A 25,210-nucleotide genomic window follows, 5' to 3' on the forward strand; every position below is an offset into this window, starting at 1 on the left:
TCCGCGTTTTCAAAGTTAAGATAACACCACTCGGGTCCTCTCGTAGTGCATTCACCAATTTTCAACTGCCACCCCACCTGGTAACCAGCAAAATCATTACAATAAAATTGAGGTACAGTACTCGAAGATTAATGTTCTCCCCCCTTTAATAAGATTAGTAAAAAAGAAATCACATAATTGGAGTATCCTCCTACCTATTTTCAGGAGATATATATTCAATAGAGAAGTTTATTGCATTAGAGTCCATATAATTATGAGACAACATAATGGACATTTACCACATCAAAGCGGAGACGAAAACATATCTTGCCATTCAAGTGATGTTGGAATAAAAAGAAATTATATCACCGTAAATACTGCTTAGCTGCTAGGCTTGGCCAAGCTCTTCACAAGTACAAGTTAAAAGTCCACATGCCAGAAAATAATGAGTTGGCAATGTCCTGAGCTAACAAATGACACCACAAGCTTTCTCACCACCATCGTTTAGAGATATGTGACTGCAAGGGTTTCTAGTTAGGCTGATGTTGTGCTGCCAATAGCAGGTACGGACACACCAAGGAAACATTCTGATGCAAGGGCAGCAGCATCAGTGAAATAAACCTTTTATCATGGTATAAAGAGATTTAAAAATGACACGGTAATGTTACTTCAGTGCAGCATCTATTGCAAATGTGTTCCAAACAACCCTATAACCTTAATATTTGTGTGCTAAATTTAATGAAGCTGTTTTATTTAAATATAAGCTCAGAACAATTAAAGAAAATAGTGATTTGAAAACTAGCTTAATGAATATTCATGTTAAATTATTTCACTAATCATCTTTAAAAATTTTAAACATAGAACTTTTGTTAGTTTGCTTTTAAAATGGATTAGTGATACAGTATCAAGTAATTAAGGTTCCAGAAGTGGTTCATTAAAACAGTTTAAAAGAAACATTAAAAATCAATTACTGTATTATTCATTTTTAAAAATACATTTCATATTAATATTAAATACTTAAAAAGAACCTTTTATCTTAAGTCTAGTGGAGTCAAAATTTAAGTTGGATTGCAAAAATAATTCAGCAAATGTTCTAAAGAGTCATGTAGTTACTTTTAGACACTCAAAGTGAATAGATGTCTTTTGTGTGCTCTTCGTCAAGTTTTTGTCTGGAAGATATTACTCAACGAGAAAGAATAAGAACTGCCAACAAATAATGCAAAGATTGAAAGAGACTATAAGAACTCATCTGGAATGTATCCGTTGTAGTTTAATGGTAGATGTTTGATATATTTATTGAACTTCCTCTAACAGATAAATTCTACCACAGATGAAGTGAGCGAAGAAAAGAAAGGAGAACAACGAAACAAAGGTGCTTCAGTGTTCAGAATCTTGATTAGCTTGCTATGGGGTCAAAATGGTCACTATGATAAATAAGAGGGTGCAACCTTTGAAAAGAAGATTAATGTAGATCAATTTTCTATTAGGAAACCAGCCCCAATACTCCCTGTTTCCTATAAGAGGGGATGATTATATTCTGATATCTGATATTCCTCTGATAGCTAGTGTCCTGATAGCTGTTTGGACAAGCTAAGAGGCGAAATAAGTGAATGTTAATCTGGGCATTCATTTATATTCTTGCCACAAAATGAAACCTAATATTGAATTATATAAATTGGGGAAGACAAATTCTCCATACAAAATTTATAAACAACTTATCAATAATAATCATACCTAATTAGTAGATTAATTAAGCAACCAAGAACTGGTAGTTTTCAACAATTTATTGCCATTTATTTCTATTCATGAGTTTCATCATATTTTGCCCTGTATAATCACTAGGGATAGTTAATAAATTTATATACTTATTTATTTTTGACATTGGGTCTTGCTATATAGTGCTGGGTGGCTTTAAACTTATGAATTTAAGAGATAATCTTCATTGTCTCTGCTTCGCATGTAGTTGGATTCTAAGCAAAATGACCAGCTGGGGTTTAGCTGAAGTCTTTTAAAAGCTGCATGCTTTCTGTGAAATGTACAGTCCAATTTAATTTGTCCTTTTCTGTTATAAATTTCTATATATTTTTGTAAGTAAATAATTAAAAATAGAATTACTTGTCCACAAGAAAGTGAAATTGTTTCTGGCAACAAAGTTAACTTGGATATACTTTAATTTTATTTGAATGTTATTAATAGTCAAATATTTGACTTTATTTTAACCGAACTGACTACTATCATTTAACATGATGATATAAATGGCTTTAACAAAAGCAAAAAAAAATATAAATTAAGAATCATATGTAGTAAATAGTTTTGCTCTCAAATTCTATTTTCATTATCACAAGGAAATGCCAGGATAAATATGTAACACTGTACAATTAAACCAATATTTTAAATTATCTAAATATTCACTACAAGGGGATATAAAATTGTGTGTGGAACAAAGTAAGTGTCATGGTGGTAAAAATAACATTTTTGTTAAAAATGGATATAGCTATGGAAGGTAGAATGAAATGTAATATCATTAATGATGACTACACTAGGAGAATAATATACTTTCTACATTCCACTTCTTTTTATTTCTTTAAATTTTACCAATAAACATTTGAAAAATTTAAAAATAATAAAAACAAGGTTTATAATCTACAAATAGTAGTAGTATTTAATAAGATAATGTGAATTTTAAGAGCTAATGAGAAAAGCTTACTATCAAAAAAGTCTACTTAATGCACAGAATTAGAAGGGCAATTATACTAAATATCAATAGAAATGGCAAATGAAATCTCTGAGCATTGCATTTTAGATGACTAATAAAAAGGAATATAAGATTATTAAACATGTGTGTTCAATAAGAACTATATTATATTCTATTCCGTGACTAATTTTCAGTAGACACACCCTTAATCATTAGGTCCATTTCACATAACAATTATGGAATGGAAATGAGGCCTGATGAGTAATATACATAGAAGAATGGGTAATGGGATGTGATGGCTTTATCATTTGAATGTCTCTTTATTTCCTTGGTCCTCTTTTGAAATTACTAATGTAGATAATTTCAAATTATTTAATATCTTTAGTTCCTATTGTTTTATGTTGTCATACTTAACAATTGCCTTCAATGTATTTGCAAATGTGATGTATTCTTACAACTTCAGGAAAAATGATTTCCAGATATGGTCCTGTGGTATCATCATATTCTTACAGTCACATAATGAGGTACAAAGAATTCTTGAAATAGATTTATTACCCTTTACCTTATTGAGATACTTATAGTTGACAGATCATAGAACATGGATAGGTGTGATAGAATGAGGCATGTATGTGCATTACAGTTCGAAGAAGCTTGGGATCCTCCATGCAAAGAGCTAAATATAAGCGTCCAAATGTCAAAAGAGATAAACCACACAAAGGAAAGTTAATCAGTTTTTCAAGATTAACTTTCCATTTTCTAATTTATGTTTCTGGCTAGCTTTAAGTGTGACAGATTTAAATGACAGAAATCATGTAAAACACTTATCAGCAATATAGAAAAATAATGGCTTTCTTTCCACTGGCTTCTGAGTGCTCATGTCGTAAGAGACACAGGGAGCTTGAAGAAGTGAAGACATCCCAGAGTCTACCAATAATAACAGTATAAGCTACCAATATTGGAAGGAATCAAAGAATAGGAATTAGAGATACTAGGCTATGAATAAACATGGAAAAAAACCTCTATTAAATCAAGCTATATAAAAAAGAATTGCTTGATTTGTGAAACAGTGAGTTCAACATCAAGAACTGTTTCAGTAGTTTAGTAGTTCAAATGATAACAGAGCTTCCAAAGTCACAAGATATTACAGTTTTAATAAGAGAAGGGGGAGTAAAAAAGATAAGGACAGATCAACGTGTGAAGATGTATATGGTCATGCTAAATCTTTGCCTCCTTGTCCTTTCTTTTTGGTGGCTGTATGAGTTAATATTTCATGTTGTCTTGATACAGTAATCCCTTCTCTGTTAATAGTTTCCATAAGCAATCTCTTGCATATGACTCTCCAATCTTTCAACCCTTTTCTGTTTCCTATTAAGTGCTTTTGTCACATATTTTCTAACTGTGGTGCTAATATCTACCAAATAATCACATACCAACAGTTTATTGAAGCAGGTTCTTTATATTTATATAAAATTATTTTAATTTGTATTTCTTTCTTATAGCAGCTCAAAATATCAAAAGTATTAAGATAACATTACATTCAATAAAATGGAAAAAGTGACTGGTTGGGGGAAACATTAAAAATTAAATGGCAGAGACAAGAGTTTATGTTCATGTCTGTTCAGTTATATAGCTTAATATCTTCATTCAAATATCTCTGGCATCTCAAATGAAATCAATATTTTACAACACAAATATATTATCTCCCCCTTTTTTATTTCATTTACCACAACTACCAATAACTTCCATATAATTTTCTCAAGTTTGGATTCGCCAATGGATATTTACCCCTTTTTATCTGCAGGTGCATTATGAAAATTTCCTAGCCATGAACATTTCTTTACTTTTTGTTCTAGACAGGGTACTTACTAGATTTCAAACTGAGTCAGAACCTACCTTTCTTCTTCTAGTCTTTTGCATCTCCACAGTACCACTATGTGCGAATCTTTTCTTCCTTTCAAAGCTTTTAAATTTCTCCAAATTACAGCTCTTCTTCTCTTAAATATGGCTCTCAAACATGAGTTTATAGCAAATAAATAAAGGCTTGTTTTCAATGATAAGACTGCTAGGTTTTACTTCAGAGATTAAGATCCAGTAGTAGTTCTGGGGAAGGAGCTCAGTAATTTGCTTTGCTTTCTAAATCCAAGTTTCCATACGATGCTGATGCTACTTGCTCTTAGTCTGGGAATCATACTTTGAAAACTGCTATAATATATGATGAACTTTCTGAAGGTAATGACTTGCCAATGCCCACAATATTTTATATAATTTTAGACTGGACATAGTAACTCAAATTAGTATTTATTGAGACCCTAAAGTATGATTATAACAGTGAACGCAACATAATCTGTTGATCATTAAATAACACAATGAGCACAGAAATAGATGAACAGGGAAACATTTAGATTAAAATGAAGGAAGAACTACAAGCTATAGTAGAACCCTCCCACCCTGCCCAAAGGGGGCAATCCAACCTATTCCATCCTTGGGTTGGGGTAGGTTTCCAATTAGTCTAAACTGAAATCTTTAGGGTTTGGAGTGAAAGACTCACAGAAATTCAATAGGTAAAGAAATCTGTGCAGCAAATTATAAGTCTGAACAACTTTCAACAGTTTAGTGAGGGTGGATGACAGAGCAAGGGAAAGATAAGAAGGCATGAGAAAGAAGCAGGTCACTTAGAGGCTTTTGAAATCAAAAAATTAAGAGTTGGTTAAGTAGTAAGCATTTTTTTTTTTCGAACAGCACGGTTTGCTTACAGCTGTGTCACTGCTGAAGTGCTTGTCCCTCTGCTTGTACTTTTTCTGTCACTTCGAAAATCTAAAAACTTAACTATTCATAAAGGCTCATTGCTTGCAATATCCATCATAATTCCTCCCTTTTTGTTGATTTTTTGAGACAGAGTTTCTCTGTAGCTTTGGAGCCTGTCCTGGAACTCAGAGATCTGCCTGCCTCTGCCTCCTGAGTGCTGGGATAAAAGGTGTGTGCCACCACCGCCAGAGTCCTATTGCCTCTTCTTAGAAGCACAGCCCTATTTTCTTCATATGAATCTTGCAGTACTGCACCTCATTAGTATAATTTTCCCTTGCTACCTTTCTCTACTTACCATCACAACACTGGCTTCTGAGTAAAAACAGAGTTTCATGTTTGGATATGCCCTTCAATAAATAATATGCTTTCCAAAAGTAGACAATCAGTATATGTTAATGTGACTGATGTGATGAGATGAAGACATGACAACAAAATGCCCTCTGAAACTACAAAATGGCTTTAGTATCAAAGTAAAATCCAAATGTAGCATTAACATTTTATTAAATGCACTTGAAGTTTGCTATATAAAATAAATGTTAAGTGACCTTCCATCTAGAAAAATATATGTGATATCAAAGCTATTATAGATAGTATTTACCCTCAAAGAAGCAATACAATGTTCCCTGTAAATAAATATAAAATACTGTGTTTTAAATTACAATGGCACATAATAGAACAGTGAACAAAATTTTTACTTGTCCTAAAATATTTTACAATTAGAATAACCTTTCAAAATTATCATATTTGTCTTACTTAGTATATCTTCTTATTAATTCAAGATAACACTTTTCACACATGTTGACCTAATGCTATCCTTCCCATTGGACAAGTAAGAAGACTGGCTAATATTATCACTCACTAACTTATAACCAAACCTTAACACATATATCAAGATGTATTTTATGTAACAGAAGATTAAAATTTCCCAAGAAAGTCACTAAGGTTCTGAAGGTCAGAAGCCAGAAGTTCTGGTTTCTTGTGGAGTGGGGCTTTTAAGTGTATTTGTCAGGCTGAAGCAGGTGTTCCTGGGTAAAAGGAAACTTAAGTTTGGAGATTCTGGACAAATGGCTGCCTGGACTGAGAACACAAGGTTCTTTGGGTCAGTGCAGTAGAGGCAAGAGATTTTCATTCCTTTGGGCACATAGAGGAAAGAAGTTGTCTTTATGACATTCCCTGATCTATTAGTTTTCCAAACACCTGGTGAATTATTTAACCAAATTATGAAATGACAGACATTACTCTTTGGACCCAAGTAGTAAAACTTACAAACATTCATAAACATCAGATTTTTAAAACTATCATATCAATCTGGAGATTTTCCTTTTTGTGGCTATATGTGGAGTTACAGAGATCATTTTTATATCCACAGGTAGGAAAGTAGGATATTTCTTAAAATAGTTTAAAAAAATATTGCTCTTCATAAAAATGAGTTTCATTATCAATATTTACATATGTGTGTGAATACTCACATTCTTAGCTCCCCAGTGGTAATGTATAAATGATACCCTTTCTTAGAACTTCAGAGAGACTACAGAAGTTACTTCACACACAGATGTCCCCTTTCTCACTGAAAGCACTGAGGAGGCCAGAGGCAATGCACAAATGATCGCATTACGGAAAAAGACTCTCAACCTTTGCTAAAGATTTTTGAACTGAGGTATTTATTATAATATTCTGTTTCTTAGAGTTACTATAAGTTACTAAGAATCTAATCAATGAATATTTTGTGCCAGTGACTTTCCTTTCCTTTTTTTTTTTTGCCAAACAAGCTCCATAGAGGAAATGCATAGTAAGTAACATTTCAGAAGTATTAAGATCTGACATATCCTGTCTTCCAAAGATCCTAGAACTAGGTCTAGAGCACTCATGCACACAACTCACCTTCACTCAATTTCCCACAAAATGTGAAGGAAGAAATTATTCATGATCCAAAGATAAACTGATGTATATATGTTGAGTTAACAAAATCTATATAAGTGATTTTAAGTTCTACCATAAAATAACTTTGAAAGGTAATTCGGAGCAGACTGAGACATTCTAAGTTTTATCCATCCTAAATAAAACCTTAGTATTAATATTTACACAGATAATTGAAAAACATAGTCTTGGGATAATCTTTAATAAAAAATGAGGAAAAAACCCAAATATTTGAAAAAGTGAATATGGAAATTCAATATTTCATTTTCATTAGGGGAAACGTCTCTAGTTTTATGTGTATTGAATAACTCTTCATTTTATATCCCCCAAGTGCTAAAAGGCGATTCTTCAGTACAATGTGAGTGTCAAGGCGTAGGTAGCAATTTTTATTTGTTAAGGGCTTTGGTTTCCATGTGGCTTAATTTCAATGTGAAACTTAGGAACATGCTGAATTAATTCATCATTTGAATGTATATATCTTCAATATTTAATATTTTCACATAAATTTTAAAGTGTTGTATATAAGATATGTGTATATATACAATGGGTGTCTAGATCTGAATGTTAAGTAATTAAAAGGCAAATTTCTAAGCAAAAACAATTTCTTATTGCCAAGATAGTTAGAGGGAGGAAATAAAGCAAGGCAATTTCAGCAATCGCAGGAATTACATTTCCCCCTTAGAGTCCATTCATCAGTCATCCAGAAGTTCTGAGGCTTGCATCTTGATTACCCCATCTGGAATCTACAGGAAGAAACAGCCATCATAATGGTTTTTCCCTTTAATGAATCATGCAGGCATTCCTATTTCTGTAAACAGCCACTTATATAAGGTGTACCCTCTGTGTCACTACCATCTCTGCATTGGTAAGATGATTCCAAAGCTGTGGGCATAGGTCAGTATCTTGTACACATAGCTGTCATTTCCTTTTCCCATGTCAATATGGCATTTGGTAATGTAGTCTCTTAAGGTCAAAAGTTTATTTTGGAGGCTCCATAGTACTCATTCATATAATCAATAAAAACTAAATCATAGCCAATTTATTTTCAGTTCAGCACTATTCATGATATCCTTTGATTTCTCCAAATTATAAAATTAATTTCTTCTGAAAGGTATTGCTAGGGAAAAAAGAAGAAGGCAATCACATCATAGCACAAGGCAAAAATGTGGGACAACCCTCTGATCATTTAATATAGAACATTAGTCCTTTAAAAAGCACTTGCATATTTTAAAAAGATCACAATAATACAGAATTTAAAATAAATTTTATAAAAATATCTTTGTGAGTTAAAAATTCACAAATGTATTGTGTGTACATGTATTTGAAATTATTGTTTCAGCCAGTCCTTCCTATAGTTCAGTTCTTGTCTTCAAATACACTGGAAATATATCTATTTAAAATAAGAAAAAAGAAAATGTTCCAAGTTACCAATGTTATGGAATGAATTAATAGCTCATTATATTAAAATCTAATTTCTCATTTATTGATTCTGAAAAAATATCCATATTTCGAAAAATATCAGGTTAATTCAATATTGGAGCCTAAGTCACAAAAAGCAATTCAAACCTTAGTATTAAAAAAGTAACAGACATAAAAATGAATAGCTGCTTTGAATAATTTTTAAGATGCCATTTATAAGCAGACACTTCAACAAAGTTATGGCTATAAAAATATTGCTAAATATTGCAATATGTTCATATTACAATACAAGATAAACCACATGTATAGTTAACTAGATATCATTCTAAATATTTATTAATAAAAGGTTTTAGTTTAAGATTTCCACATTTTAGAGATTGTCTTTAAAACCCATTTTATCAAAATTCTGACAACCAACACAAAAATGCTAACTCAATAGCAGCTTTCAGTGGGTACAGTAAACTGTACACACCATATATTCTAATTTCAAAAACCTCTTCCTTCTTACTATGAAGATAATAAAATTTAGAACAGGACAGTATGAAAGAAAAAGTAAATAAGAAACGATGGATAACAATATATAAAATTTTATCTCCAATGCTAATCAGAATTTTATTAATGATGCTGAATACAAGGGATAATATACTGATTACAATTAATGTTATTGTCTATCAAATTTTCTATGACATGGTATTCTCCAGTATTATTCTTACATGTAATAATTTTACCAGAAACTTTAGTGCTATTTAGTAATTGTCTACACCTATTTCTCATAGGAAGGAGTAGATGAGGTTAATTTGACAGAGTCTTGATTTTTTCTCAAAGGTAGGAAAGGACGGAGGTTACTTACACCAATTTGCAAATAAAATACACATTTGAACTAAAAACCTAGAAGACTATCTGGCAATAGATAAATCTTAAGCATACAAAACTATCAATTGCAAGTTGTCATTTAAAAATTCATTTAAAAACTAGATTATATTTAACTGCACCTAGGCATTTAAAAGGTATAAATGCCTTTTATGCCTATTAAATGATAATAAAATGAGTTACAGTGACCAAAGAAACCAATTACACTCTTTACAGTGAAGCTACTTTGAACTGTGTAAATAAGAAAGTAACAAATCAAGACATAGAGGTCTGGAAAGAAAGGAAATTGGTCGACAGGAAGTTACTTTTATTAAGGTATAACATAACTAATTTATTTTATAGAAGAATTTAATAGAATGAATTCTAGTTTGATAACAGAAAGACAATGAAATATTATGGTAGATGGTAAAGTAATGAGTTGATTATGCAAAATAAATAATACAATTTATGCCAAATAAGTGATACATTAAAACCAGTTTGAACATAATTTAATGAAGATGTTCAATTTAAAATAACATAAAACCTAATATCCCATAAACTACTATATAAGACAATAGGCATTATTATGAGTAACTGAAATGTGTGATACATTGTTTAATTTCAATGTCTTATAGTTTCCCCTTCTAAAAGATACTATTTCATGCGCTCTGTTTCAGAATACCAATTCTGGAGAACCCCAATATTGTTCTTGTAGGTTATTATAAGAACCATTTACTCATTAATATGTTAAACATCTTGCCAATATAATTAATTTCTATAGTCTAGTAACATCTTGTGACTATATGAATAATATATGGGAAATACCAGAAACACTGCTATTTGAGGTCTCAGTTTTCAATATTTTGAGTTTAAGGGATTATAAGATAAATAACTTTTCCCTTGAAAAGGGAGAATAGAATAGGGAAGAATAATGATATTTGAACAAGGCACGAATAGAGGAAAAATAGTTAAGTGAGCAGAAATGCACATAGTGAAGGGAGAGGAAAAGACTTAGGAAGGAAAGCCAAAACTATAGGACAAAATTTATTTAGAAAACTGGGGGGAAAATATATTTAAACAGAATATGATATACATGGCACTAAATGATATCCAGGAAAAGGGTTAGAGCTAAAAGGGACAAAAGGGAGATGAACACTAATATATTCTGATTATGTTGACCTCTCCCCCTTTCAACAACGATCTCCTATTTTAGGCTTGAACAGAGTCAGAAATGAGAAGCTATGTTGAGAATCAGAGAGGTCCAGCCAGAATTAGAATGAAATTCCCAAGTTAAGCCAATAGTCCTTCAGACTGTTCTCTTCCCTCCCTTTTCACTATGACTTCAAGTCTTACCCAGTGATATTCACCATCTTGAACGTAAAAAAGACACTACCATATAATGCTTATCTTCCATCTCTCAGTAATCAGTGATCAACAACACTACTTGTGCAGTCTATCTTCTTTACATCTCAACCTGGTTAATCTGTTTAGGTAGCTTTTATAACCAAATCTATTTGACCATGTTTATCAAAATATTCAAGAAGTGCTAGAAAACTTTTCACAATCACAATGGATATGTTTTAATGTTATCACAAAATAGAGGAAACTTTTCCAAAAGCCATACTCAATCACCATACATATGCCCTTCTTTGAAATAATATGCCTAAGAAGAAAGTGTCTGCTTTTAGTATGGATAAAATACTTAGAACACTTTCTCACACACACACACAAATTAACCTGTAATTTAGCAGATTCGTTATGAGTTTTTTTAATTACTACAGTTTCATCAGTACCAAAACATGTTTAAAACTCATCATGAGGGCAGAGTTGCTGGTTCAAATTATGCCAGGTGGTAGAAAGTGGAGGAGGAAGGAGAGAGAGAGAGGAGGGGGCGAGGTAGGGAGAGAGAGGGAGGGGGAGGAAAGGGAGAGAGGGAGAGAAAGGGAGAGAGGGAGAGAAAGATGGAGAGAAGAGAGAAGAGAGAAGAGAGAAGAGAGAGAGAGAGAGAGAGAGAGAGAGAGAGAGAGAATGAATCGGTTGTTTTCAGCAGCCTCTGAGAAGTTGATCTTCACTGGCAGGAAGACATGAATAGGAAGCATTCTGCTTGCTTGGATGTTCATGATTTTTTTCTTCTTCCTATCTGGCAGCCAGTTTCTCAGTCCACGAAGTATGTTGATGTGAAAGTTTAGAAGCTTATAATGGAGAATATAGCAACATGAAAATGGACATGTAACTTCTAGTTTTGTTCAAGTAAATATATATATATATATGCTATATATATAAACATAGGAGAATAATACATTATCTATTGGACATGAAGAGGTAAGAGGTAAGACAAGTAAGAAAGTCAATTGCTATTGAGTATATGAACCATATCAGCCATTTAAAACAATGGCATTTGGGCCAGACAGTGGTGGCGCTTAATCTCATCACTTGGGAGGCAAAGGCATGTGGATCTCTGTGAGTTTGAGGCCAGCCTGGTCTAAAGAATGAGTTCCAAAACAGGTTCCAAAAATAAACAGAGAAACCCTGTCTCGAAAAACCAAAAATAAACAAATAAAAATAAAACAATGGCATTCAAAACTTCCTGTTATTAATTCATCTTTCATTGACCCTCATGGGAATATTTAAAATAGTTTTCAATGAAATTTGTATAAAGAAAATGAGATTTTTATATTGTACAATACTACCTGCAGTAGTAAGATTTTAAAACTACAGAAAACTACTGTGACATGACATTTGTGTTTACAGTTACATATTAAAATTTCATTTACAGTTAATGTTTCTAGAAAAGGTAAGCTACTCTAGTAATATTAGCCACTTTAAGCCATAATTACAATTCAGAGCAAAAACCAGAACTAAGTTTCCCCAATCCTTATTTTATACAGTTTTCAAAAATTTTAAATTATTCCAGTGATGAAAATGTGTATGCACATTCTCAGCATTTAAATGTCACCAATTCGTGCAGATTTTATTAGTTCATCTATAAACTTTTAGACTTTGATATTTATTTCATGAATGTCAGATCTGTTCCATAAAGAGTACTCTTTAAACAATCTTCCTTTGCACTAGAGACTAACTTCCAACTTTAATTTGATCAAGTAGAAACTCATGTCAAAAATATGCAATGGGGTCTACATGTTAAAATCTCTTGCAGAGAAGGAAACAATATGAACAGAACAGAAGGAAAAACTACTGATGTACTGGAATAGTTGGTTGCTTTATCCCCTTGCCCAAATTCTCACACTATGAGTCCAGAAATTTCCAAAAGGACAACTGGAAAGAATTATTTTTCTTATGAGAAAATGATGTCATCAGGACTTTTTCTCTACTGAGAAAATGATGTCATAGGGGAGAAAGCCTTTGTGCATTCCTAGCACTTTGTTGTTCAGTACCAGCCGCACACTAATGCATCACATTTTTAAAAGAGTCTATCCACTTTTATATCAGGTAGACAATGAACTCACTGAGAAACATTTTTAACTTTCATTATCATTTGGAGCTGTTCTAAACTTCCCTCAAGAAAAAACAGTCTTCCCAAATTTTCTTCTTTCTTTAGGGCACGTAAAAACAAATTTAGCTCAGTGGTATGAACAAGAAAGAATTACCCACTCTAACGTTACTAAACTATATGCAGGATATTTATGTCTTAAATTCCCATATTTTAAAAAAGGATTATTAAAATGATAATCTAAGAATATTTTATTTTCAAATTTTGGCAACAGACCTAATGTTTGCCAAAGAGGGTGAATAAAGTGCACCATTTGAGGCATAAAAATAAACAGCAATCAATACTATTTATTTCTACATCTTTGAAAATCTATCACATCTAAGATAGGCATTAAATGCCATTCATTTCTCTGAACAGATCGGTGAGCCTCATCAAGCAAGAAAGCTTTGTGAACTTATTTAATTTAGCATATTATTTTTAGAACTAAAACTATAGTTACTCTTGGAAAACTAAGAGCCAAATCAGCTACTGAGGATTATAATTTTTATTAAAATGTGCATTTAAATTATGACCAAATTCTCTACATATTAATGAATAAGTCAATGTTACAACAGATAAATAAATGCATATATAACCATTAACTTTATCTAGTAGCTAATTCACAAATTTATAAAAATGAAAACATTTTAAGTTATACCAGAAAATGTCAAATTTATAACCACACTATTTCCTCATTTCCTCATTATTTATTCCACACTATTTCAAAAATCCATGTCTTACATTCTATAAAACAATTTGGAAGAGTAATTAGTCAGTTATGTTTCTTAAAGTTCTTACTGGCCTTTAATTTCACTGGTATCATTTTAAAGCTTTCACAAATCTTTAGTTTCTCCCACTGACTCTTAAGGTAGTTATACATACCACAGTCTGATGATTAACTTGAATCACTTCATCACCAGCGTGGATTTTCTTGCATCGATCTGCAGGTGACTGAATTTAACATAAAAGAAATGATAAGACAAGGTTTATCAGCTTTTTTTTCTTTCTCTGGGAACATCACAACAATCCACCTCTTTAATTAGATTTAAAAATAAAATCATAACTTTTAAGTAATTATTATACACAATGTGTTTATTGATAGCTAACATACAGTTTGCATTCTGACAAAATAAATGAAATTCAGCTGGGCGGTGGTGGCGCACGCCTTTAATCCCAGCACTTGAAAAGTCAGAGGCAGGCGGATCTCTGTGATTTCAAGGCCAGCCTGGTCTACAAGAGCTAGTTCCAGGACAGGCTCCAAAGCTACAGAGAAACCCTGTCTTGAAAAAAAAGTCATAAAGAGATTATTTATATTGGAAAACAATAACATCTTTTTTGAAAGCATTAAAGGACAATAATCATTGCTACTAAGCTTGGCAACCTTAATCTATAAAACCCTGCTAAACACTACTAGGCAACTTGATTGAAAATATATTTCAAACAGGCAAATTAAAAAATATAGAAGTAATAAAAAGCACTAAGAGAGAAACAGAAGGTGTGGAGTTGGAAGCGTGGGGACATGGGGAGAATATGAGAGGAGATGAGGGAGGGAAACGGTGATCAGAATATACTGTGTGAAAAAATATTTTCAGTAAAAAATGCAAAAAATATATATGTATATTTCACAATATTCTGAGTTTTACTTGTGCCCTTCCCATTTAATATAAACAAACCTCAGTGATGTAAACAAATCATTATTTTCAAGTATATGCATATTATCATTAAACTTTGAAGTCAGATAATTAATTTGCTAATTTATTTCACTATTAATAAAATCAACTCTAAATAATACAGAACAGAAAATTCAAACACAAGTAGCACTTAGGTCAAGACTGTATTATGTAACATTCTCTCCAAGTGTCTAATTACAAGAGCATGCTGTTCTATGTTTCATATACTATAATACGACTGGTTGGCAAACTACACTAAATAAAACAAAATATCAACATGTCTATAATACATAATTTCAATACTTTATTTCCTTAATATGAAATTAAAAGCAAAAATAAAACCAACATAGCAATTTAGTATTTGTAAGTATTAAGATGTATAAAAGAAACTAAATGAGATCTGTGATAGAATTTTTTTTTCTCCAGGTCTTATAAATAGATTTTATAGTCTTATTTTCTAGTTACTACCTATTAACAATTCAGAAATCTTTATATGGCAATACACCCTTGTGTACTGTCTATATAGAATAATAAGACATGTTAATCTATTAAAATTATTTGCTTGTACTCTGATATTACTCAGTAGTATGTATTAAAAACAGAAAAGAATAATAATATGGTGACAGAATCCAGAGAATAAAACACTACTTTTGAGTCCCAGGAATGGAATGTTCTTTAAAAGTCATTTTGGGTTATTCTGTGTTTTTATTTTATGTTTGTGTTTGTTTGGATGTGTGTGCATCTAGGCCACAGGTGGACTTCAGGTAGTTGATGTCAAATTGCTTCAGCACCTTATTCTTTCTTCTTAAAATATATTTATTTATTTCACTTGTGTGAGGCCAGCACGTGTCTTGGGGGCAGTGTAGCAATCAGAGATCACATTTGGGGAGTCACTTATTTCCTTCTGCTATGTAGCTTCCAGGGACAGAAAACTGATTATCGTGCTGTATACCAAGTGCCTTTACCCACTGATCCATTTTACACGCCCTTTAAAACTTTTATTTTGCATTTATTTAGTATGTGTGTAGTAGGGGAGAGGGAGGGCATCCACAGGCCATGCCATGGCTGTGGAATTCAGCAGAAAACCGTAAGTGTCAGGTCTCTTTATTTACTGCATTGGTTCTAGGGCTCCAACTCAGGTTGTCAGGTCCAGCAGCAAACACCTTTACCTGCGGAGTCATCTTGGTGACTCCACCCCCTTACTTTTTGAGACAGCTTCTCCAAGTGAACTAGAGCTCATGGATTAGTTATACTGACTGGTCAGCAAGCCCCAGAGATCTACCTGTCTGCTCCCCAGCTCTGGTGTGACAGAGCCTCTCTGTGATTTCTGCCTAGGAGGGTACTGGAGATCCAAATTCAGGTCCTTGTGTTTGTACTCTAGCACAAACTTAGCCATGTCCTCAGGCCAGCTACTTTTCAAAAATTCATTTCCAATTTTTAATTATTTGGAAACATAAAAGACTTCATACTATATTACCCCACTGGAACAAAAGTTTTAGCCTACAAAAATTTGCCATAGGCTAAAATTCAAGATTATATTTTAAAAAGTATATTATTGAATGAATTAGAAATACTGTTATGGAGGTAGGTTAATCTGAGATATGAATACTATTCTAAAAAATATCAGTGATCTGAAAATATCTTTAGGTCGTGGCAATATTAGCAACCAGACCAGAGCCATGTAACAGCTCTGAACGGATTAGAAATCACAGTTCCAGTTGCTTGTGCCATTGGCTCAAAACTAATCTTTATTTTTTTATAAGAGGGCACAGCAAAGAAAAATATAACTTACCCACTTTCGTGACCAGCTTTACTAAGACTAAACATAGAACTAGACTTTTGAATTACAAATTATATAGGTAACAAAAGAATCAAATATTATCAAGAGAAAAGAAGAATCAAAGGATGAACTATGAATATGTGATTGCTATATGAACTACACCAGATTCAAACGCTCCTTTTATCATTTAGCCATTTACCAACTTGCAGCGAGTAAGTCAAGTGTCTGAAGCACAGCACTCAGCTGCCACTTTCAGAAACGTCAGATAACGAAGGGGGGTCCATTCCTACCAGTTCTTCATGGCACAGTACAAAAGCACCTTTTCTGTGATTTCCTCTCTGGTTTACTTGACAATATTTATTACATTTTTCCTTCATGTATCAAGTAAATAGTAACACTTGCTCACATAGTTGAACCCTACATACTTTGTACTTCTCAAGGAAAACCAAACTAGTTTATCATATATATCCTTCCAATGCTCAGTGCCTTTCCTGGATCACAGCACAGATGCAGTGGGCTTGTTAAATGAGCAGGGAGTGCAGGAATGATCTAATGAGCACACAGGAAATTAGAGAAGGATGGTAAACGTGTAGTGCTTAACGTCCTACTCAAGTTCAAACTATGAAATAATTCACAACGCACATTTTACTGATTTTCATTGATGTTTCACTTTCAACAAGAAACCAAGAAAGGAAGTTAAATCAATAATATTAGAGCTAATAGACGAATTAACTACAGAAAATGGTGATTTCAAAGAAGAAAATATTGATAAAACAGAGATAAATGATAACTGAAATTAACTTAATTCCACCACAGTATTCTTTAAAGAAACACAGCATAAACATTCAATTTGTCTGAATCTCTAAAAGAAAATAAGAACAAAATTAAAGTTTCTAACCTGTTTATGAAAGAAAAGAGAAATATGGGCTAATTAATGTCTTTTTATTATTCAATTTCTATTATGCTAATCATGTTAGTGATTGATTTAATGCATTTATATTTCTCTTTTTAGAGCATAGCCATACACTTCTGTGTGCCATTATCCTTGCTTATTTGAGTTTTACAACCTAGTATGTTACGATCATCTTTTCCAATTTATAGTCAGAACACCTGTTAGAATCTTTTCATAAGGAAAGGATGTTCCTAGGATTCTGGGTCTGTGATAGAACCTTTGGATTTAAATTTCTAGCAAGCTCTCAAAGTAGACTAATGGACCAATCTCACTGTTAAAACCATTCAGCTACACCTCTATTTCATTAAGCTGAATTATGCTGCAAGTATCCAACAGCCTGACTGGTGACACGTTTCTCACATCACTTAAGTTTCTTAAGATAACTCAACTAATTGATGATGGAAGTAGATTATTTTAGTTGTCACAATAACCTGTCATGAGCCAGAAAGTACTTAACGATAATTCTCTGGCTTAAAAAGGAAAGCATCAGAATTTCTCTAAGCCACTATTCTAGAGTAAATAAAATGAGTGGAATTCCAATGCATTCAGAATCTATTAATTTAGTAAGCATTCTTAGATGTGTTCTTGGAACCAACATTTAACCTCAATCACGTGAAACACGTAAATACTCAAACTGGGAATGTTTTAATACTTACATTTTCTGTGGTTCCAGTAATTACATGGAGGCCATCATATGTGGATTTAATATACATACCCTAAGAAAAAGACAGAATCAGAAAAAGTGAAGCAACAGACATATTTTCAAATATAATATAATGTAATTTTATTCACAAGTGAACATTGCTGCCTTAAAATTGGTAAGAAATTACCATGTGAATGTTCTACTTTCTAAGGATGTTTAAAGTAACTACTTCTTAAGTTAAACTGCTTTACAGACACGAAATTTACCATGGTATTTCAATGCCCTGAACATAGTTGATTCTTTTAAAATCCATACTATACAACCTGTGGAAAATAAAGATTAAAATAAAAAATTCATTTTTTTGTATATACATTATTGGCCTATTATACTTGTTATAATTTTACAATTAAAGGTAGACATCAAAAGAGATATTCTACCTGTAATTAACTGGAGGTAAAACATCAATAAAGTCTTACTTATATAAATTTTGTTTTGTTAAATTGTAGCATTCTGTATTTTATTTTGAAGTATTTTATATTTTTATGACATACAAGCTTCATATATCTGATATACAAGCAATTTAACAATAATCAACTACTAGCCAGAGGTGGTACATGCCTTTAATCCCAGCATTCTGGAGGGAGAGGCAGGTGGATCTCTGTGAGTTCGAGGCCAGCTTGGTCTACAAAAGCTAGTTCCAGGACAGGCTTGGACAGGGTCCAAAGCTATAGAGAAACCCTGTCTCAAAAAAAAAAAATTAACCATTTGCAGAAAAGTATACACTTAAGATTTATGTAATGAAATCAATTTCTATAATATTATTTTCTCATAATTTTACATTTAATGTATACCTAGAAACCTAAATACACCTGTGATTTCAGTGAAAGGAAGAAAAAGAAAAATGAAGCAGAATAGTTAACTGTACGGAAGGACCAAGAGATGACTGGTAGTTCTTTTATTCTAAAAAGTCATTTCAAAGTGTCATATATAAAAAGCATAATAGTTCTACAAAATTGGTGAGCCTGGAGCTCTAAATGGGAAAGGAAATGAATGTAATTTTAAAAGAAGACTGTTTGTCAGTAAACTCTAGTTTCTTAAATGGAAGTTCACAGTTTAATAGAATAGTAAATAATAGTTCAAGTAGAAGTATACATGGAAATTAACCGATAAATTGGCTATTGAGTTTTGGCTATAATAATATCGTAATATTTAACCTGATGCTGGTGAGGGTGTATGACATATACACTTTTGAGTTAATATATATCCCATTATTTCTTGGAAAGCAAATATTATAATATTAAAATCTTAGAAGAGAATGATTGGCACTGAAACTTCTACTCTAGTTATTTAAAAGATATTATCAAATCAATAAAAGATCTTAAATAGTATTTGTAAGAGGTAAATACTACACTTTCTTTTAAAGTTTTCCATTAAAACGTTGTGAGTAAATAAAGTGGGAAATGGCAGCAAAATAAAAAACATTATTTAAACTAGAACACAATCCTCATCCATAATTATCTATCTATCTATCTATCTATCTATCTATCTATCTATCTATCTATCTATCTATCATCTATCTATCTATCTATCTATCTATCTATCTATCTATCTATCTATCTATCTATCTATCTACCTATCTTTCTATCATCTAGACATCCATCCACCCATCCATCTATCCACCGACCTATTTCCATCATCACTAGTAGCTATTACAATGTGCCTGGGCCTGTTTTAAGTATCTTACATTTATTTTACATAAGTCTTTGTGGTGTACTTTGTACTTCGATTGACACTGTTTTAGAGTTAAGAAAACTAGGCGCAGATTGCCTGGAGAGTAAGTCTAAGGTGGTAAAGTCGGGTGTCACATCTGAATCCAGATACACTCTCAATCACCGAACCTCAAACTTTTGGAGTTATTTCAAGCAGAGTTAATGCACTTTTCTTAGTAAACCATAATGCTCGGGTATTTTAAAAATTAAAGTAGAAAATCATTAATTAATCTATATTAATTTTTGGTGGTCCCAGGGACTAAGCCACAGGCCTCACTCATGATAGAAAAACTTTCTACTATTGAACTACACTCCAGGCTGTTGAAATCCAGTCTAAAGGTCTAAAAGTAACCTTAGCACATATGTTGTATGCATAATGTAGTTGGAAAGTGTATCTAGGTTTGACACTGGATAGTTTACAAATGTATTTCAAAGTCATTTTCTCCAATAATGATAAGTAGAGGTTGATTATTTTACTTTCCACAAATCGTTCAATATTGGGTTTATTGATTATGATTACTGGTATTTAACAAGAGTTTTAAACGATACTAGAAAGGTTATGGTCACAAAGAAAATCTAGTATACTAATAAAAGTATTCTGAAAAGAAAACCAAATCCTGGGATGAAAAAAATTATGGGAATAATCTATGATTCAGGAATAAATATCTATGTTTAATTATGGCAGAAACTAGAAAATTATTAATGTAAATATTTATATAAAGAGAATCGTTGTACAAGCCTTCAGTTCCAGTATCGGGAAGACAGAGGTCAGCCTGGTCTACATATTGAGTTCCAAGACAGTCTGGAACAGTGAGATCCTGATTAAGATTGGGTATAGATATATACATAGAGTTCAACTCTAAAATCATTTCCTAATCATGAACCAAGGGTTAGAAAGCACGATTTTAAAATGGCACAAGAATAAAGATTATTTAGGTATTATTTCTAATCAATAAATCATTTGCCATAACTGCTTTTAATAATGGAAAATAGATTTATTTATCCTTTAATCTCTCCTTAGTAGTACCAATTAGAAAAAATATGCCCTAAAGTAAATCAACAAAAGAAAGAGAGGACGCAAATTGTTTGGATGAATTTGAAATTAATTATCTTTTCAATGATGAAGAGTACACAAAAATACACCTCATTATTGCTTCTCTCTGAGAAAGCGCCAAATAGCAGGGGGACATATTAAAATAACATTGTTTTTCTGGAAATACAATGAATACTGGCCTTATATTTCATTAAAACCATCTTTCTTATTTTTTTCCTTTTGGGCAAAAACAATTAATTCTGGAGTTGACTTAACAGATCCCTTTCCCATGCTCAGTTTGCTAAAATGATGTTTGTTTCACTTCATCTCCAAATGCCAGTTACACAGTAGCAGTCAGAGCAGCCTTAGAGTCAAGATGGTACAATCAGGCAGTTTTACAAGTTTGGAGGTAGCTCAAGCACCTCACAAGAGGAAGAAGCCTGAAGCCATGCTTCCAGAATGATGCCTTGAGGCCCCTACCCTCTATTCAACTCATAATCTCTTACCTATCATTCAGCTTTTAAATGTCCTAATAGATCTCATTTCCACATCTTTTAATTTTCTGCTAATCATTGTTTTTTAAAGGCAAATCACATGGCTTAATTACAACTAAGCACACTTGTTTGTAGTCTCTCCCCGTATTTGCCTTTTAGACATATCACATGGTTAAGCACCTACTGAATGCTGGTCAAATTCTCAAACTGCTCTATTTTAAACATGACCTATGAAGGTTACTTAAAAGTGACTGCATTTTAAAAAGCATCTTAAATAAGTCATGTAAAGCCTCTAATCTTCAGCAAACTTGATAAGACTCATAAGAAAGTTCATCCTTAATTCTTTCAATTAATACTCAATATTTTAGGTTTTTCTTTCTCTCCCTGTGAAATAGCAACTCAGTTGAAGTATTGTTCACTGTCCTTTAAAAATGAGGTTCTTTAAGGCAAATTCAAACTCAAATTTAAGATTATCCTCTTAAGCTGCCTTTATCTCCCCTTAGCCATTCCAAATTTGGATATAAGATAATGAAAAAAAGTATTTGCCAGATACGTTTTATTTAGATTTATCTCCCGCCTCTACTGGTTATTATTTAATGAAAGGCAACCAGTAAAATTTTTTGGTCTGTTCTTGCTTGCACAATGAGAAAATTAATCCTTCCGCTATAGGTTGTGAGGAAAATAAAAGGCAAACAGAAAGTACTTCTAATACTTATCCTAACTTTTATTTTTTTCCTTTTCTCTGACAGTCATTTTCCAACCTATTTCAATTTTTGGTTATTGCTACTTTAAATTTATGTCCATTCCAAAAAGAAGATACAGACCGACCTCACGTTAAAACAATTTCTCCAGGGCTGTATGTTAATAGAGAAAATAAATTGTTCATAAAGTTCATGAGCAATAAAGTGAGTTTTAGCTCACTTCACATGCTCAGTGTTCCCCGTGATTTTAGTGCCAATTAAAGGGAAAAATAGGTGCTTTTCTTCAAACACTACTATTAGAATCACAGAGTCATAAAACTCAAAGAACATCTAAAGATGGTCTACTCCTGCCCCTATGTCTTCTCTGTGACAAAATCAAGGCTACAGAAGTTAAATTTATTCTCCCACATCCCTAAGACTGCTCTCATATTTTATGTAAATATTTTTAATCCAGATTCACAAATTCTAAACTAATATAATGTATTAGTTCCTAATTTTCTACTGCGCCCATTATGCTAAGGTCTTTCATTGACTATAACTGAAAGAGGAGATGGAGAAGGGAAAGTATTTAGTATTAAATATTTGAGAGTGTTTTATCTTCAAAAACAAAATTACTTTGGTAAAGGTACAAAAAGGAGCACAGACATTCAGGAAGAAGTGACCTATTCATATGTTCAAAAACTCTATGATATATCTGAGGGTATGGATCATATCAAACATAGTATGTCTATATGTGTGTTCTGTTTTTCTTACACAACCATAATAGTGAATTTTTATTTATAAATGAAATGAGATAAAATAACTAATAATATCACAATTATGATTATATGCTGAAATAATGCGCAAAGTATCATGCATTTTCAGTTTACCGGTTATAGGAATCATTTTATGGTGTCTTAGCAGCATAAATGAACGTTGGGGCTATTTGTAAGTTGAATAGGAGTTGACTGAGTACAAGCTCTTGCAGTATTATGACTGTCAATTTAATAACCTCAATAGCTATTAAGTAGTTAGTGAGTGGGTATCATATATAGTTAGGCTAAGCTGGACAAAAGGATTACTCATGTCCTAGATGGGTTGGTATAAGATTTTAATCACACCTTTCAGAATAGTATGCAATCTAAATTGTTACCTAAATTTCCAGTTAATATTTTAGGACTGCAGTTAATGATGTTAGTTGAAGACACAGAAAGTAAATTTTAGATAAAGGGGAAAATGCTGTAATGAGAATTCTAAATCATAAAGGTTTCTCCACATAAACCTATAAATATTAGAAATAAGCTTATAAACAAACTGTATCAAACTTAGATATAGTACTTATAACTTAGTATGATGTTGTGTAACCAGGATGCTATACTTGATTTTCATCTTTTCAAGAAATCACTTATAAAATCAAAAAATCCAAACTAAAACAAACAAGCAAGCAAGCAAGCAATAAACCTAGAAACGATGGACACCCAGAATCAATTTGTCAACTAGCAGGAAAAAAGTTACTGTATAGAATGCATGAATGGCTTCAAACTAAATATCACTGGTGGTTAATAAAGGCTTTCTCCCCAAAATAGTTACAAACATAACTATGCAAATACATACATGTGTGTGAAAAAAGCACATAAAAAGTTAAAATTTCCTCAGAGATCATTAAGAATATGTTTGCTTCCAAGATTTCTATTTTCCAGAATATCGTTATCTATGGGGAGAAAGTTTATAACACCATAGGATGAAATTAACATTTAATAAGTGGTAAATGCTTACCAGCCAGTTTCTGCTTAGTGTCTCTGTGCCTTTCTCATTCATATCAATTTTATATAATTGCTTTCTACAGTTATATTTAAAAAGCTCTCCTTTGAGTTAAACTTATAATTAAGATGTTTTTAACCAGTTGAACAAACTACCAACATAATCAAAATATATCAATGCACTTCATGAATATTAACCTAGTGGTAGCACTACCCAGTTGCTTATTCAATTCTTCTAACAGGAGATGTGAAAAATGGCGGAGATGCAATTCATATACATTCTAATGTCTGGGGAGATGGCTCAATGGGTAAAGAGCTTGATAAGTAAGTATAAAGACCTGAGTTCGAGTTCCCAACACCCACACAGAATGTCAAACATGGTGAAACTTGCCTGTAATCCCAGAGCTGGAAGAGATAGGAAGTACTGGGGTACTTGCTGGCTAGGCTGGTTAGTGAGCTGGCCAGTCCATTAAGCTTTAGGTTTAGTAAGATAATCTTGTCTCAGTAAAGGAGAGAATAGTTAAAAAGGGCATTCAATATTAAATCCAGGCCCCAAATGTGCATACATAGCCATGCCTGCCCAGACACACATAAACACATACACAAACACACATGCACTACGCATGGACCCACAAACAAAATATGTGACTTTTCTTTAATTACTCACTCAAGGGGAAGGAAGATCTATTAAAACCAGAATAAATCAAAGTAAAACAAACCCAGAAAATACCTACTTGAATGACAGGTAACACTGTGCTTCTTGTAAAACTCTTAAATGTCCTTAAGATAAGGAATTTTAATTGGTGAAAGAATGCAATCAATGATTACTCAATCAAATAGGATAATTCAGAATTCCCATTTCCTTTTCTCTCTTTTTATTGGTTTGCCTTTTAAAAGTGGTTTCAATGCCACCCTCTTGTACCTTGACCTCTACAGGAAACAAAAAGGAGAGGAGGGTGAGGATCTGTGGAAATTCCTAGACTTCTAGTTTCCGAGGCTGCCTTCTTGCCCACATCATTTGCTGTGTGCTGACGGAGCATGGCTTTGAGAAACATGGTATCCCTTACCAGCCCTTCACTTGGCTTAATATTTGCCAGCTGAATCACTTCCAGGTGAGCCGACTGTGAAACCAGAGGATCTGATGACAGGGATATGATGTGGTCACACACTCCAGAAAGAGTTTTACACTGGAAGAGGAAAAGAAAGGTTATGGTCAACACATGTTGTAGTAACATACATGTCACCACTTACTATGATTCTGGAGAGTTTTATTTT

At 32.5% G+C, this 25,210-nt stretch overlaps 1 protein-coding gene across 1 annotated transcript in view; it reads right to left on the reverse strand.

Annotated features, from left to right (window-relative positions):
* The window catches only part of Cnksr2 (connector enhancer of kinase suppressor of Ras 2), a 224,261-nt gene that overhangs the window by 109,854 nt on the left and 89,197 nt on the right, over positions 1 to 25,210 (reverse strand). The window contains 5 exon segments of the mRNA XM_038316573.1: positions 2 to 59; positions 61 to 77; positions 14,037 to 14,105; positions 18,213 to 18,272; positions 25,003 to 25,122. Of these exon segments, the coding sequence (XP_038172501.1) occupies positions 2 to 59; positions 61 to 77; positions 14,037 to 14,105; positions 18,213 to 18,272; positions 25,003 to 25,122 (324 nt within the window).

Source organism: Arvicola amphibius, chromosome X (assembly GCF_903992535.2).
Source record: "Arvicola amphibius chromosome X, mArvAmp1.2, whole genome shotgun sequence".
Taxonomy (NCBI): domain Eukaryota; kingdom Metazoa; phylum Chordata; class Mammalia; order Rodentia; family Cricetidae; genus Arvicola; species Arvicola amphibius.